This window comes from Aquila chrysaetos, chromosome Z (assembly GCF_900496995.4).
Source record: "Aquila chrysaetos chrysaetos chromosome Z, bAquChr1.4, whole genome shotgun sequence".
In the NCBI taxonomy this organism is placed as follows: domain Eukaryota; kingdom Metazoa; phylum Chordata; class Aves; order Accipitriformes; family Accipitridae; genus Aquila; species Aquila chrysaetos.
The window spans coordinates 64,503,531-64,521,557 of record NC_044030.1 but is presented as its reverse complement, the minus strand read 5'-3'; the positions used below and the strand labels follow the sequence as shown (position 1 = coordinate 64,521,557).

General features: G+C 37.6%; 1 protein-coding gene across 2 annotated transcripts in view; it reads left to right on the top strand.

Moving 5' to 3' along the window:
• The window catches only part of LOC115336642 (regulator of G protein signaling 7 binding protein), a 65,377-nt gene extending 47,585 nt beyond the window's left edge, over positions 1-17,792 (top strand). For both annotated transcript variants that reach the window (XM_030004000.1, XM_030003999.1), the window contains 4 exons: positions 840-970; positions 10,490-10,637; positions 14,181-14,251; positions 16,786-17,792. In XM_030004000.1, coding sequence (XP_029859860.1) covers positions 840-970; positions 10,490-10,637; positions 14,181-14,251; positions 16,786-16,877 — 442 coding nt within the window. In that variant the 3' untranslated portion in view covers positions 16,878-17,792. The remainder of the gene's footprint in view (positions 1-839; positions 971-10,489; positions 10,638-14,180; positions 14,252-16,785) is intronic.
• Positions 17,793-18,027: the final 235 nt, after the last annotated feature.

The following is an 18,027-nucleotide window of genomic DNA, read 5'->3' as shown; positions in this document are numbered from 1 at the left end:
GGGTAAATCGCTTTGTTAGCACTTACAGAAACAGTTAAGTGTGTAAAAAAGTATGTTTATGCCCATACAGCCTACAACAGTGAGATTTAATGTCTGATTGTACAGCCAGGTGTGAGAATTTGCTCCTGGATCTGGGTAAATTCTTTTCTTAGTGGCCTAAGCAATTAATTGGAGGTGTAGGATTACTCTTGATTTCAATTTTTGTTTTCAAGATTGTTACTACTTTTCTGAAAAAATTCTTGAACCTCCCATTCTCCTCACAGTGCAGTATCATATGACTACTGATTTAAACACAGGGGGAGAAAGAAATTCAGGCAGAAACTATAGAACCAAAAGACTACAACTGACTTGTTTCTGATGAGAGTGTCTTCAAAGGAGGGTTGATTATGCCTGATCCAGGATTTGTAACCTGAACAGTGATGGTGAAAGTGGCCCTGCAATCTCCTGCACCTGCACCAGGACCAAGGGTGGCTGAAACTTGATGGCAAAAGAACACTTCAATCTACCAGAAAACACTTATCCAAAGCTTTTAAAAAGGAGAAAAGATCTCAGTCACTTATTTACCCCTTTTCCAAAAATATGTGGAGTAGAAAATAAGGACATGCAATCTTACCAAAGACAACCCAAATTTAGCTGTTTTCAGCCTAGAACTTTATAGAGCTAAAGAAGTGTTTGTAAATACAGTTTGGTAGAAACAATTTTTTTATCATATACACATAGCTTAATAGTTTATGAAGCAGATTATGATGTGGTTGCTTGCAACAGTAGGGAAGTGGATTTGATGACCCTCACGTCCTTCCAGTCCCATTCCTAACTAAATTTTCTCTCTTTTACTGCAGCCCAGAAGATGGTGAAATTCATCCTGAAATCTGTAGACTATACATCCAGTTGCAGTGTTGCTTAGAAATGTACACAACAGAAATGCTTAAGTCCATATGTCTGCTAGGATCACTGCAGTTTCATCGGAAAGGTATTGAATTGCACAAATATACAGATGCTGATTTTAAAAAAAAGAACAATGTTTTGGAGCATGCATGGGTACTCATGAAAGACAAAACACCAAACTGTAAAATGAACTATATCACTGCAGCTTTTCAGCTACTGAAAAAAAAAGCTGTATTTCTGTTTCATTATCATGATTCTTACAGAAGTGTGCCATATCAGGCATGTATCACTAACGTCCTTGCAGTTTAGAAGTCTGAGATTTTTCTTAGAAGAGTGGTCCTAAAATTTTAGCTATCGTTCATCAGATCAGTGGGCAAATTATCTTTTAGTCATTTTATTAGAGGTATTTGTTGAGTGTGATATTTGAGGGCAAGTGTTTGGTGGAGCAATATGGCATAGTTTTAGTACTAAACTGATCCCTTACTATCCCTGTTATTTATCCAACAATGCCAGTTTATAGCAAAGGATGGATAAATATGGTTAAAAAGCTGCCCACCTTTATAAAACTAGATACTAGATTCAGAACTGAAATCTACCTCATAAAGTGTTTTTTCTTACAAAGGAGATATCCTTGTTTCAGTGAAAATGCATCTCTCTAATGATTTCATATTTGATTAGCCACCTATTGGAAGGAAGATGTAGAAATCCAGATAAATTACTGCATAGGTTACCTAGTAACCTCATTACTCAGCGATGGCACACACTGAGTGGGACTCTGCCTGTGCTGATTGTAACTACTCTTTCCCCAGATAATATCTCAGCAGAATATACTAGGTAAAAACAAGACAAAGTTCTGTAAGGAACTGTAAAGAAGGTTTTGTAATGAACCTTATGAATTTCCTGTCATGCTGAAAGATCCTGTAAAGATTTTTCACATCTAGCTATAGGATACAGCTAAAGCCAGTGATATTTTTATTAAGAAAGTAAGAATTAGAGGTTTATAACTGCTCAATTGAGCTTCTCAGTGATTTTCTCAAGTTGAAAAGAAATCTATAAAATAGGAAGGGACAGAATTAACAGAGCCATCATATAAGAAGATGCCAGTAGCTGCTAAAATGAATCATCATTTTTTAAGACAGATTGTACTATATTTCCTAGCATTGGCTACAGTTGTCAAACCACCTTCTGTAATTGCAGAAAGAAAGTAGCTTGAGGTGACCTGAGCAACCCCGATATGTCTTGTCTCTCCCTTTTGCCTCTGGATGGAGTCTACGTTAATAACCTAAACTAAACATTAAACTGTTAGATGTCTGAAGTTGGATAAGATGAATTACAGCATTATAGTATGGGCCAGCTTAGTTCCTATCTGGCAGTATTTTTGATGTGCATTAGTTCCTCATCTCACCATAGAGAAAGCCATGGTAGCTGTTCTGCCATTGCTAAATAGAGTAATTTTTGTCCTGTATCCATAGAGAGATAACCACAGTAATTTGGCTCCAAGTTTCTGTGACATTCTTTGAGAAAAATTCATAATAGGCAAAAAATTATATAATCACAGGGATACAAATAATTTGAATTTTGGAACTTAGCCAATAGAACATTGCTCTTGTATATTAAATACTTAGTATTTACAACACCTAGAAGTATTGTAAAGGCATCATGCAACAAGGGAAATTGCAATTACATGTTAAGTATTTTTTCCCAGTGAAGGTAGTCGTATACCATAACAGGCACCCAAAGAGCCTGTGAAATCTCCATCCTTGGAGATACTCTTAACTCAAATAGCCCTGAGCAATTTGATGCAAGTTGGCCCTGCTTTCAGCAGGGTGTCAGACCAGATGACTTTGCAACCTATTTATTCTATGTTCTGCCTAAGCATACTATTTTCCAAGGAGTAGAATGAACCCATACCTTTTTTTAATTTCTTTACTCACGGAGAATGGTACTGCAGTGTTGGCAAATTTATCTCTAGGAATGAAAGAGCTGGTAATTTCACCATTACAAAATATATTGCGCTGTTGCTAGTATATAGCTTTTTTACTTTTTCACCTGTTTAGTTTTTCATCAGTTTTTCACCACCTGAGTGACCATGTTAAAAAAAAACAAACCTGTTTTCCTTGTGTATGAAGAGTACTACCCTTAGAAGCTTTGCTTAATTCATAAATAGGCATCTGATGTTCTTGCTATGTCTTAAAGATCATTTTTGAAGGTAATATTTTCCATTTGGATGTAGTATTTCCATATTCTAGTCCTCTTACCTGTTTGTTAGGTTTTTAAATCTCCATGAGATTTCACCAATTTATGTTCTTACTTGGGAGCCAGCAGAGATTCAAGTAGAATGACATTCAGGCTGTTCTCAGCAACCTGCAGCTAATAAATAATAATGTGGGTACTGGTATCTTGATCAGACATTATCAAACAAACTATAGAAATTATAAAGCTAAGCCAGTGGGCTGATACTGATGCTCTTTTCCCAAGAGAAACTCAGCCAATGTTCCCTACTAGGAGACAAATGCTCTTTAATGAAACACCACACTACAATGTGAAGGGCTGAGCTCTGGGTATTTTCACTGTCTTTTGCAGCACTGATCTTCTCATCTCTCCTTATCTTTCTGTTCTACTGAACAAACATTCCTATATAAACTATATAGTATATATCAAGCTTCCTGTACAGAAATTCTTGCATATTTACAGTGCTTTAAATTAACTTACTACTGTCATACAACCTCTGCTAGAAAAGTCAGATAGCCTGTTATTTCTTTAAGATGTAACAGTCACAGTGTGGCCAAAAGCCATAAATATTTCCAGCTGTGTTACGCAGTAAGCAAACTGAGGTAAGTGCTCTCTAATAATTTTTTTTCTAAGACATATACACCACAAAAGCCCAGTGTTGAAAATACATTGTGATTGCAAAATTCAACATTCAGGAAATTTGTGAAGGACACAATGAAACATGCCCAAGTAGCCTTAATTCAAGCTTTTTGTAGTTACTAAGTCTTTGGTTACCTGATGATATATTTTATTACTCCTCCTTTCCACAATCCCAAGAGTCCTGGCTAACTAATACACATGTAAATATTTACTTGGGCATACATCTTCCTTCTATCCTAATTGTTCAGTGGCATACATTGTATTTATTGCACACAATTCTGTTCTAAAGGCAGAATCCTTCTGTTCCTCAGACCTTTCTCAGTAACTCATACAGTGATGGAAGTGTCTTCAGAACTGCCTTGAGTAGCCGGGTAGTAGCAATTTTTGCCACTGTAAAGAAGGAACAAAGAGAGATTAAGCTAAAGATTGCTAATCTAGAATCTGAGATTGCAACATACTTTATGCAGTGCTGTATGTGTTTGTAGAGTAATTTTTCACTAGCTTCATTTGCAGCTGAGTGCAAAGAGTCTCTGGGCTGAGCAACCAGACAATTAGAAATACTTTGTCAATAACTATTTTGAGGATCTGGGTTTAAGCAACTTTGATAGGATCACATGAAAATTTTGGGTAGGTATCGAGTCCAGTTTTCAGGGCCGCACTGGGAGAAACTCTCCTGTGCCTTCCTGCAGTCCCTAACATGATGTCTTTAAGGATCTTGCTGTCCCTTCTGTCATAGCAAATACCTATTGGGGGTGACTATAGCAACTACCTATTGGGGGGATGGCAGGTATGGCAGATGGTAGCTCATGTTCCAGCTTTTCCAGGAAATCTTCTGAAACTTCCTACTGCATTTGTTCACCTAATTTTCTTCCGCATCATTATCACACTCTGGCAGAACTTCTCTGGATAGAATCATCTTTCCCAGACTTTGTCAAGCAACAGATGAGTTCACTCGCCCAGGACCTGCAGCTTCTCCCCAATCATGGTTTTGCTTTATTTGTTCCATTCCATCATTTGAATTATATAGCTTTGTGCCTTAGGGAGCAGCATCAAACACAGTTCTTAAACCTAGTAATACTTTTTAAAATTTGAATTAGAGTTTCATCGAAAGTAAGATATTCTGAAGGAGCTTAGGTACTGTGTTTACAAAGTGGAAGTGTTTGCAAAATTCAGCTCTAATTCCTTTAAATGTTGTATGTCTACTTTATTGACATTACATGTTCCCAACATTGACTATTCCTCTGGTTAAAGAAACAAATCCCGGCTTAGCTAGCAAGGTCTTAGAAGAAGTAATTGACATAATATCTGTCCATGGAAGCTGCTGGATTTGGATCCTTTTTCCAAATTAATACTGAGGTTGTCACGGTCCCACATTGAGAAAACCCAGAACTGCCTCAGAGTTCTTAAGTACACTTCAGCATACGTTGCTGTATTCAGCCACAAATATTTTGGGGTCAATTGATACCTTATAAAGAACTTCATTGCATTTTTAATATGTAAATATAACAGATAAAAGAGCTTTCCTGATTCATATATCCACAAGAATAATATATTCCTTTCACTGTTAGGAACTGTAAAATACTGTTATTATCATTGGATCATTACAGCTTGTGACCGTGGAAGTGCACATTACCGAAGTTTAATGTCTATACATGTTTACATAGAAACCATCAATTTCTGGGGCTCATCTACAAATGTAATTGACTTGTTTGGTTATATAATTACATATATTAGAAAATATTTTTTAAAACCTTAAGTTGCAGATTGCAATCATTGTATTAGCTAGCTTTGCAGCATTTGAGCATGGCATTCATTTTAATAATTAAGGGAGTAAGCCTATATAACAAATCAAAGGCAGGAGGGGACAGTTAAAATGAACTGGAGGTGTTTTCCAGAGTTCAAAATATGCTGTAAAAATAGTTAAAGCTACCTTGTCAAAGTACCAGGTTTGAAACTGGTAGACATTTATGCTGAGTTTGAATAAAATAAGCCACTGCTCATGTATAGTTATAAGAATATATTATTCTTATGTTCCAGAATCAGTTCAACCTGCTATATTGTTTGTAACTTGTTGAAAAAGAAGCATACACACATGGAGAGGTAATTCCTGTTGTCAGTTATTTACACATAGCTCTAGTCATTTTAACAGAATTTGAATATCTATGGAAGAAATTAGTCCAGGATACCTTAGATTCACAGAATCCTACAGTTTCTTGTATGAAATGGTCTCAAAGTCTTATTTTTTCCTGTGTCTTTTTTTCTAAATTTATGTTTATACATGAATATTTTCTCAGAATAAGATACAAAATACTTTAATGCTTATAACCTACATATTGTTTATTCTTACTACATGCCTATTTGGAAGCCCTGAAGAAAAGATTACATTTCTGTCACTGTAACTGAGATCTGTGGGCCCCATCTGATTTGTATAAACACAGCTGAGGGCAAAATGATACCAGCACTAACCAAAGTGGTAGGTACCTGAATACTTAGGTAAAAAAGAGAAGAATTGAGTCTTACAGGAAAATTATGTGTGCGTACTACGGACAGAAAACATTAGGCTTTTGTGATGTTGAATCAGACTGAACTCACTCCTGCATTGTTAGTACATCAGAAGATACCAAATCTCAGATGAGTGTGTGTCGTGTACCATACAAGAAGTTCATAGCATAATTGTTGTTTTTCCAGTATGTGTTTTGTGATAACAACATATTTCCTTAAAATGGTACCTAAAAGCCTGTGATAGCTTATATTACAGATTAAAAAAATAAACCCTCAATTCAGTGAAGGGATTTTTGTTTTATTTAGCTTTGTTTAAATTACATGCTATTTAGAGTTTTGAAGGAGAAAGGAAGGATTGTTTAAAGGATGTGCTACAATTTCAGCATTCTATTTAAAGAATGGTAGATATATGTAATTACTTCACATATTACTTACACAAGAGGGATGAGATGTGAGAGAGAAGAGAAGCACAGAGGTGTGGAGAAACAAGCACTAAAAAAATCCAGAGAATCACCCATTCTCATGTGGATACTGTGAAGAGGCCAAAATGAATAGAACAAAAACAAGCATGAAAGGAGGAAAACACAACTTCTACCACAGACTTATTGTTCCTATTACATTTTCCTTAATAATAATATTTCCAGTGAGACAACCTCTGAGTTCTGCAGGTCCCAAGTGTAAGTCAGGAATGAAGTTCATCAGGCTGTTAGCCATATTTGCCACATTTCTTTTTTACTTCCCACGTGATTCTTCCCTATTCCCCTTTTTTATGTTCTCCTTTTCATTTACTTTAGCTGTGATCTATAGCTTGTGTATTCATCCTTAATTGCCAGGTTAGAAGCGTGATGCAAATGCTGCCATCTTCTTGAGAGGGATTCTCTCAGCTTTGAAATTCTGTTATTCCCCTCAAAGATCTTTCAAATTCATCTGCAGTGAAATCTAACTAGCTCTGAGGGACTTATAGTAGATGTTTTTTTCATGATGTAAGTTTCTCTGCGAAGTAGGTGATGACTAAGAGTAGGTGCGTAGGGTAGCACGATGCAAACACAAAGGTGACCACAGAAGCAGGAGGGAGCACAACAGGTGAGACACATAAGCACAGTGGTCACAAATGATGTGTGTAACCTTACTGAACTGATGATCATTTTCTACGCTCTTATTTATCCTCACTCAAGTTTGATCTTCAGCATTATTTAATTCAATGAATTTAATTTCATACCAAAGTCATTTTCTGCTTCTTAAAGTAAAAAAAATAAGCTGAATTAGAGGCTAGAAGACAAAGAATACATCACACCTTATATTAAAATTACACAGTAAAAAGAGCTTCTGTCTAGTCAACTGGCAAGAACAGCAAGTGTATGTGGATACCTCTGGCAACCCTGGGTGCATGATCAAACTCCAACTGAAATTAATGAAAGTCTTTCCACTGACTAAATTGAAAGTAAAATTTAGGATGCATATCCCTATTTTAAGAACATGTAATACAAAAGATACCCTTACCACCACTAGAAGGATGAGAAGATTAAAGAGCTTTTGTTTCTCTACAGGCTGTGCCACGTAGTAGAAATGTTAAGCCTGAGTCATATACATTATTCAAGCAAAGCCTTTATTATTAGCTGACTCTTCAACTGTTTTTGAGTGATTGAGCAGATGCTCTGAAATACAAGAAAGGCTTCATGAATTGTTCACAATACAACAGAATTACTGGTAAAGAGCTCTTTTCAGTTGAAAAGAAATCTGTGCCGTTCATTCTGCTAAATCTGCAAGAGCTTGCCTTTGTGCTAACAAAAAGAACGTTACAGTGCTTCTGTTCTCAAGTTGTGAAAAAGAACCTTTACTGTTATTTCATCTAGTATTGTTATTGTTTCCATTGAAACACCTTCCAAATCTCTGAAGGATGCATCTACAGACAGGGTTGTTCTTGACAGCATGTCACCAAAGGTCAGGTCACATTTCCAACATAACACTTCAAAATAATGGGAGAATTAGCTAATACCCAGTTCCAGCAGTAACACCTTGTGGTATCGGTGGCAAATTAGATGGTTTCCCTGGGGCAACCCTCTTTTACAAAGAAGCTTTAAGTGACATATTGGTAACAGTATGTTGTGTTATGGGCTTCTTGTAATGGGAAAAATAATGAATAATGAAGCTTGCACAAGTGAACAATTTAAATTGTGCAATATGAACTACCTTAAAATAACAGCATAAGCTGCAGTTAAGAACTAGAAAAATTTGAAAGTTATACCTACAGGGTGATACAGAGTAAAACATATAGTCTGGGAAGTAGACTTAGACTGGTGTTCCACAAGCAACTGAGTCAGCGTAATAGCTTGTTACCACCAGAAAGATCTTGATCCCTTCCTCTCTATCTCCCCACCCTTATCATGCCTTCACTTCTGCCTCCCTTCCACTGCTTCTAGCCATATGATCATTCTCCTCCTCTGGCACTTGCTCTCAAACATGTAGGGTTCTTTACTGACCTGACAAATCACTGCAATATCATAAAACTTCACATTTTATTTTTCCTTTTACTGGGGTAATCTTGTACTATTTGATGGTTTAAAGTGGCTCACAGAGGCATCTGGAAAAGCACACGTTAGCAGTGAATGCCAAAATAAGCAGCAGAGAAAGGACACAGGACATCATTCTTTTATAGATGGTAAACTTGTTATGTCAGGTCATGCAATCTCTTGGAATCAGAGTTAGATGACTTAGTTGGGAGGGAAGCAGAGAAAAGGGTTTCCTACTGACTTTAAAAAGTAATGAAAACATTAAACTTATTATCTTCTGTGGTAAGTAATGTCTAGTGTGACATTCTGACAAGTAGCCAAGAATACTTTTTTTCAGTAGAAGAATAATTTACCAGAATACAACAGTTTAGAGAACCTGCCCCAAAAGAGTTTCTTAAGATCCAGGAATTTCTAGTTTTAAAAAAACAAGGTTACATTCCTGATAGTGGGAATACTTATTTGTGATGTGAAAGAGCAATATAGCATGGTCTTCAGCCTTGGCCTGTAGTGTCCCAGAAAAATGGGCAAAATGACTACTACTCTATTAGCTGTTCTTGTTTTTCCTGCTCTTTGTCAAACCTTATAGGAACTACTCAGGTTTGTCGTGATGTGAAAATTTTTCAAATTGCAAAAATTGTGAGATGAAAAAATATTTCCTACTCAACTCCTCACACCACTGGTTTAAACATTGACATTTTTTTCTCTATTTTTAGAAAGTTTTATTTGTTTCATTCTGGGATTGTTTACTCCGTTTCATGAGAGAACTGAGGGGGAAAAACTTTAACTTCTCAGTAAAATGTCTGGGATGCACTCCAATTTGAATGTTCTCATTTAAATGTACTTGGTGCCAGGACTGTGCTTGCCACTACAGAAAAGGAGTACCATCAGACAGTCCACAAGAGGTTTGCAAGGATACCAAAAAATCCCACCAGTACTCAACTCTCTTGCATGCTCCACTATCATGGTCCACATCCTTTATCCCATTCTCTCCCTGACAAAAGCCCTGGCAGATCTGTCATGAAGCCCCCATTCAATTCCAACACTGCATTTCATTTTCATATAGTGAGCATGAATTAGGCAAGTGTAAGCATGGAAATTCAGAATATAATGCGTGTTGGGCTGTGAGTGGTGGCAGCTATGTATTGCTTTTAAAATCACCAAGTACAAAACTGCACATTTTTGTCTTTTGTTTTCCCTCAGTATTGTTGGGATACTAAGAGACATGAATTGCAATGTTCTTTTTGTCAAAGTTTTTCAAGTTGCTTTCAGAATGTGTGCTGTAGTTTCCTTACTTATTTTGTTCTGTTTTGTCCTCTGGCTCTTATTTTGTGTCACATGTGAGCCACTGGAATTTAACTGAAACTTCATAATGCTATGTAAAATTCTAAGCTCCACACATGCCTGCATGGGACTTCTCTTGGTTTTGTTTGGTAGGAGTAACATATAGCAGCACTCTTGATTAGCAGATTGGTGTGGTCTGCTCTCTTTCCGAACAGTTCTTACTCAGAGTTTGCATTCACCACTCAATCTCTTCATTTATACTGTGCAACATGAATTATATCAAGATCTATCCGAGTATACATTTAATTAATAAATAATATAGATATATGTTTTGTTCATAGAATCATAGAATCATTTAGGTTGGAAAAGACCTTCAAGATCACCGAGTCCAACCATTAACCATGCCCACTAAACCATGTCCTTGTTGAAATATTTTAAAGGAAAAGAACCTTGTGCCCCACCCAAGATCCTAGATACTAAAGTGGAGGAGAGTTCCGAAGTACCTATTTTAGAAGACACATCATCATCACCAACAGATATTCAACAGCATTTATGGCAGGTTTCCACAGACATTGAAAACACTGAAAGGTATGTGTAGCACTTCATTCCTAAACAAAACAAACTTCTGTCTGGGGTTTATTTAGTCTTTTCCAATTAGGCAGCTGGTGTTGCCACTATAAAAGGTATTAGTAAATTAAATAACCTGTTAACATTTCTGTTACATTTAACATATCTGTGAGCAACTCCTAAACGAAGGGCAGAAAGAAGTGACATCCTTAATTAGGCTAATTACCAGAGGGTAATTGTCAAAACAAAGGGTGGGAAATGATGTTGCTAGTGGGCCAGGTTCTCTAAAACAGGCAGCTTTTGTCTCCTCTTGAGTGGTTTCTGATTTTCTACCTGAAATCTGCTGGCCTGCGGTTCTGCATTTATAAATGGAAAGCATAGAATCTAGTTCATTTCCGTTGTTTCTGCCCATAGTTATGAATGTGGAAGCCGTGGGAGGGGAACATCATCCATAGGTTTGTCAAAATAGACTTCTCTTACCCTCTTAAGTATGCAGTTGAAAGACAAAAAATGAGACCCTTTAGTAGAGAGTTATCCTGATGGCCAGCGTTTCTTTGCAAAAAATACCTATTTTGATGGCTTTGTATATTAAGCTGCTGATGATATTTTAATGGTTATCATGTTTGTTTATATAAAATGAAGCTCTGTTCTACTGAGAAAGTAACTTGGAGAATAAAACTGAGCAATGTCTTATTAGTCATGCTGCTTCATTTCTAAAAACCATTTTATATGTAGATGAATGAGGCAAGATCACATTGTTTTTAAATCCTGAAAGCCTTAAGACATTAGAAGCCTGCAGGCAAAGTTGCTCATCTGTCATCTATCCGTAAAACAGGAACCTTTTTGCAACTTCTGGCCTCTCTCAAAACACATCCAAATGTAACTTGCTTTGTGAGTTGATACTTTATTATCATATTTTCCACCTTCTGTCTTTCAGAAAATTTCATGCCAGAGTCCTCCTAAGAGGGGTGAGAATGATAGCCCTGATTCTAAAATTTTCACTCAGTGTGCAGGGAGCTTAAGTGTCATGGATTAGCTACATGTATTATAATTTCCTTCTGAACAATGAAACGCATTCATGGCACAAGCTACAAAATGCTGATAAGGGGTATTAAGTTGACATTAGTACTAGCTTGTGCTAATTTTAAGGCATACTGTGTATTTTGCCACTAGGATCACGTTGTGCCCACCAACTCATTTAATATGGGATACTCCAGAGCCAGAATAGATCACAAAGTTGGACCAGATGCAACTAGTTACTATCAGCCTGGCTTAAAAGTGCTCCCTTATTAAATCTACTGCCATTTATTTTGGTATGCATCTTCTGATACATGTATGTGAATGAAATGCTTGGCCAATAAGTTTTTGTATTTATTGCTCCATTATTTCAGCATATGGAGTCATAGAAACATAGAATCGTTTATGTTGGAAAAGACCTTTAAGATCATCGAGTCCAACTGTTAACCTAGCACTGCCAAGTCCACCACAAAACCATGACCCTAGATGCTACATCTACATATCTTTTAAATACCTCCAAGGATGGTCACTCAAACACTTCCCTGGGTAGCCTGGTCCAATGCTTGACAACCCTTTCAATGGAGGAATTTTTCTTAATAGCCAATCTAAATGTCCCCTGCAACAACTTGAGGCCGTTTCCTCTTGTCCTATCACTCCCTATTGTTATTTGGGAGAAAAGACCAACACCCACCTCATTACAACCCCCTTTCAGGCAGTTGTAGAGAGCGATAAGGTCTCCCCTCAGGCTCCTTTTCTCCAGGCTAAACAGCCCCAGTTCCCTCAGCTGCTCTTCCTAAGACTTGTTCTCTAGACCCTTCATCAGCTTTGTTGCCCTTCTCTGGACACACTCTGGCACTTCAATGTCTTTCTTGTAGTGAGGGGCCCAAAACTGAACACAGTACTCAAGGTGCGGCATCACCAGTGCTGAATACAGGGGAACGGTCACTTCCCTGCTCCTGCTGGCCACAATATTTCTGATACAGGCCAGGATGCCGTTGGCCTTCTTGGCCACCTGGGTACACTGCTGGCTCATATTCAGCTGGCTGTTGACCAACACCCCCAGGTCCTTTTCTGCCAGGCAGCTTTCCAGCCACTCTTCCCCAAGCCTGTAGCCTTGCATGGGGTTGTTGTGACCCAAGTGCAGGACGCAGCACCTGGCCTTGCTGAACCTCATACAACTGACCTTGGCCCATCGATTCAGCCTGTCCAGATCCCTCTGTAGAACCTTTATACTGTCAAGCAGATCAACACTCCCGCCCAGCTTGGTGTCATCTGCAAACTTACTGAGGGTGCATTCGATCATTGATAAAGATACTAAACAGAACTGGCCCCAATACTAAGTCCTGGGGACCACCACTAGTGACTGGGCACCAACTGGATTTAACTTCATTCACCACTGTTCTTTGGGCTGAGCTATCCAACCAGTTTTTTACCAAGCAAGAGTACACCCTTCCAAGCCATGAGCAGCCAGTTTCTCCAGGAGAATGCTGTGGGAAACATGACAAAGGCTTTACTAAAGTCCAGGTAAACAACATCCACAGCCTTTCCCTCATCCGTTAAGCGGGTCATCTTGTCGTAGAAGGAGATCAGGTTGGTCAAGCAGGACCTGCCTTTCATAAAACCATGCTGACTGGGTCAATCACCTGGTTGTTCTGTACATGTCGCATGATGGCACTCAAGGTGATCTGCTCTATAACCTTCTCCAGCACCAAGGTCAGACTGACAGGCCTGTAGTTCCCTGGATCCTCCTCCTGGCCCTCCTTAATGATGAGTGTCATATTTGCTAATTTAAAAAGTTAAAAACTTTTAGAATTATAGAATGGTTTCAGTTGGAAGGGACCTTAAAGATCATCTAGTTCCAACCCCCCTGCCATGGGCAGGGACACCTTCCACTGGACCAGGTTGCTCAAAGCCCCATCCAACCTGGCCTTGAACACTTCCAGGGATGGGACATCCACAGCCTCTTTGGGCAACCTGTTCCAGTCCCTCACCACCCTCACAGTGAAGAACTTCTTCCTTACATCTAATGTAAATCTACCCTATTTCAGTTTAAAACCATTACCCCATGTCCTCTTGGTACATGCCCTTGTAAAAAGTTCCTCTCGGCTTTCTTTTAAGTCCCTTTAGGTACTGAAAGGCTGCTATAACATCTCCCTGGAGCCTTCCTTTCTCCACACTGAACAACCCCAACCCTCTCAGCCTTTCTTCATAGGGCAGGTTCTCCAGCCCCCTGATGATCTTTGTGGCCCTCCTCTGGACCCACTCAAGCAGGTCCATATCTTTCTTATGTTGGGGCCCCCAGAGCTGGATGCAGTACTCCAGGTGGGGGTCTCACCAGAGCAGAGTAGAGGGGCAGAATCACCTCCCTCAACCTGCTTATGATGCTTCTTTTGATGCAGCCCAGGATACGGTTGGCTTTCTGGGCTGCAGATGCACATTGCCTGGTCATCTTGAGCTTCTTGTCAACCATAAAGCTATACTGTAAGCCATTGCCCATAGACTTCAACTGCTGTTCTATTGTATCTCTTTCAACTTTTGTTTCCACAGAGATATGAGAGAAATGAAAAACCTTTTAAGTAAACTCAGGGAGACTATGCCCTTACCACTGAAAAATCAAGGTACGTTTTATATTTTCTTCATGTAAGGAAAATGAAGATAATTAAAGGGTTTGCCTTCCATTAGATCAAAAATAATCTAGGTTTTTTTTTATAGACATTACAAAAAGAAAAATCTAGGTGAAGTCTCTTCCCTACTGATTCAGTGAGCCAGAACGGAGTACGTGAACTTTGGCCTCTTGCATTTCACATGAGGCATTCTGGAATTTTATAGATATGGTATCCATAGATAAAATAATAGACTTTCCCTGATGACATGAAGGCAGCAGCACAACTCATTTCCCGTGTCAGGAGGCTTTCTTTTTCAAAGGTAGTAAAGGTTTAAATTGCAGAGACTGATAGGGATCCTACTGAGTGATGGGGTTTGCTTTACCCCTACAAGGCTTGTAGCTTCTGTGACATGACACTGACTCTATGCAGAAAGGATACTTGCCTTGGATCTGCTAACAGCCTGCTTTTCCCAGTAGCCAGCTATAAGGCACCCCATACAAATGTATGGGGGTGCAGGTTCTCCATCCTATGCATGTATTTAGCAATAGGCCTTCCTTTTGTGGCCCAGCAGTGTTAAATATTCCACATCTACAGGGACTCTCTTCCTTCATGTGAACAACATTTAAAAGATAATAATTTTCCTTTTTGATTTCTTCTTGACTATGTGTATTTCTTAAATGCTGTGAGTCTTTGCACAGTGGCAGCTGATGAAGTATGCCTAATGTGTCCTAAATCTTGTCCCAAGTAACTAAGCATTCTAGCATTCATCGTAATATGGTAAGAGATGAATATAGAATGTGTGAATTCATTATACAATTTAAGAGTTTATGGCAGGATTTGCTTGATGCAAAATTATGTGAAAGGAGAAAGGGAATTGCTTATGATACATGATACAGATGTGCCATTGTAAAAACTGGAAAAATGCCATAAAGTCTGTGCCTAGCCTAGAAGAAAGAAGTGTTGTGGAAATAAGGAAAGAAAAGACAAATTTAGGGGATATAAAGCACATAGAAACTTGAATTCAGAACAGAGATGAAGGCATACAGAATTCTTTTCTGCTGTCTGGTGTCTACACTGCCCTTCAACACTGGTGAGAAAATCACTGATCACCTGTGCAGCAGGATGGGAAACGTGTCAGCTGGAGCTTAAAAGCTCTGAGACGTGCCCCGGGATCAGGTAATCATAAATGGTGTTTTTGCAGCTCCCACAGACTCCAGCTGTGATCATAGTTTACAGATGACTTCTGAGAATGGATGCCTCAGGAATGGACAGTCATACTCATTATTCATACAGCACTTAAAATTTTTGAAATATTCCAAGACCTTTAATTAATTATAGATAGATAACAGTATAAGTAAATAGAACAAAGAAACAACATTACAGGCAATTAATATGGTCTGGACTGTATATGAATTACAAGCACTGTTTAAGAGAATGATTATGAGATGAATGAATGCCATTGAATAAGTTGATCTTTACAAGACCTGATCCTGCTTTCAGTAAATGAGTGTTTTGCTGTTGATTTCAGTGGCTTCAGTACAGCCAGAACAGAGTTAAGATTGCAGGCCCACAAAAGCTTTACATAATGTTGCTGGTGGCTCACAGACCTGGTTTTTTATATGGAATTCTCCTAAGTGACAGCAGGAAGGTTACTGTGATAAGAAATTTAGTTGATGTGGCTCATAAGCTTGAGTCACAATATTAAGTGATGTCTTACCTATGCTCTTATAGTTAAGTATTTGTTTTACAGTAGTGTCTAGAGCCTCCAGTAAAAACTAGGACCCTGATGTAACCAGAATAGGAACATAATGAGGCATAGCTCTTAGCCTGAAACCATGCCTGAAGATGGCTCAAATTCAAAGTGAATTCTAAAGATTTTGCAAGATAGCTCACTGACAGTGCATGAGTTAACATAAGTATAGGCACTAATATATACGTTAATATATACATTTTATATGAATTTAAAAGGAAATAAATAAGAGGTAGAAAGCTAACCAGAAACAGGGTAAGCATATTGTGCTAACTTTGCCAGATAAGTGCTTTTTCTCTTGATGTGCCAAGATGTTCCAGTGTTGCAGTTTTAAATGGAAATTCCCCCTGATGTGCACAAATGGCCACCCAATAATGGGGTTTTTTAAGTGTTTAAATTAAGACAGAATTTAACCTTAGGATCGACATTTCAAACTTGCATGTCTGCAAGATCTCAAGCTACTTTAGGTTTTATTTGGGACCCTAACATCATTCATCCATGCAGGATTATTGTGTCTTACGTCTCCCAGTACTGGAGGTACAATTTAATTGAGGTTTCATCACTGAACTGGTATTCTTCTTGCCAAAATTTCTATTGTATTATCATGGAGATCATGATAATTATCATTGTAAGACTCTTAGATACAAAATCCATGTTATTATTTACTCTATGCCTAGAACAATGGGATCTATTACTTGATCATGTAGGTGCTGTTAGGACACATAAATGATACAAACTCTTCTCTGTGTGTGCATGTGTACATGCTTGTATTAAAATGTGGGTTTTTTCATCACAGATGATAGCAGCCTCCTAAACTTGACTCCTTATCCATTGGTAAGAAGACGGAAGCGAAGATTCTTTGGACTGTGTTGTCTTGTCTCAAGTTAGAAGATTAAGCACAGAAGCACCAAGAAAATCTTAACTTTGATTAAACCACTATTATTTGACCACTGAAAAGATGAACATTGCTACTGTTGATTATAAAGTACATTTTCTACACTACTCTATTCCTTTTTCTCTTCTGCTCCAGCCCTCTTCTCAAAATAAGGGTTTTAATAGTTTAAAGTTATGGTGGTCAAAAACCAGCTGTGGAATAGATCTAGTATAACTAAGAATGTTTTTAAAACTTTTAAGAGTATGTTTTGCATGCTTACTTTCAACCACTCAGAAAAAAGACACATGAATTATCGTTAATAGATAATTTTAAATTTTTTTTTCTTGTTTGAACTGCAGCTAAAAAGTTTGTGCATAGTACAGTACTCTTATTAGTATCATATTAAAATACTTGATCATATTCTAACAGTCTTTCAGCATAGAAAACTATTTAATGGTAAAAGCATTGAAGTTCTAAAACATTTAAACAATATTATAACAGAATTTGCACAAAATCTCCAGCTGCTTTTTGTGCTCTCATTCATATTTAGTCTTCCACTATATCTCAATTTAAAAGCTTCATAGAAAAATATCTTAATTTATGATACACAAACCATATATGAAAATATTTAGAACTTGTAAATACAGAGAAATCATAGTATCTACATACTGTATAATGCATAGAAGCAACAGATTTCCTTTTAAGCTGATAGTATCTCTACAGGCTTTTGGAAAAAAATAAATAATTTATTAAAAGGTGTATTAAACAATGTAAAACACAACACCAACCCATTTTGTTTCCAATAGAATTCAAAGCATGGTGTCTGCATATCACTAAGTATTAACTCTTATAGGGCATGCCAGAATTATCTCAGACTGTAAGATATTAAATGTTTTACATTGTTAATAAAGTTTTTTATTTAAATTAAATGTTGTCTTGTTTCTAATTATGTTGCCAGACTATGTCTTTTTTTTCTAATTTTGTTGTCAGAGTACTACACAAAGTTTTGATAATTTTTCCACTTCAAGAAGTATGTTTACAAAGACAGATAAAAAATTATGATGAATATATAAATGCTAAAATGACAACTAGTAGCAGCAATAGATATAAATAAGTCAGACTCATTGTACTGATATTTCAGGATAATAGGCAAGACACCAGAAG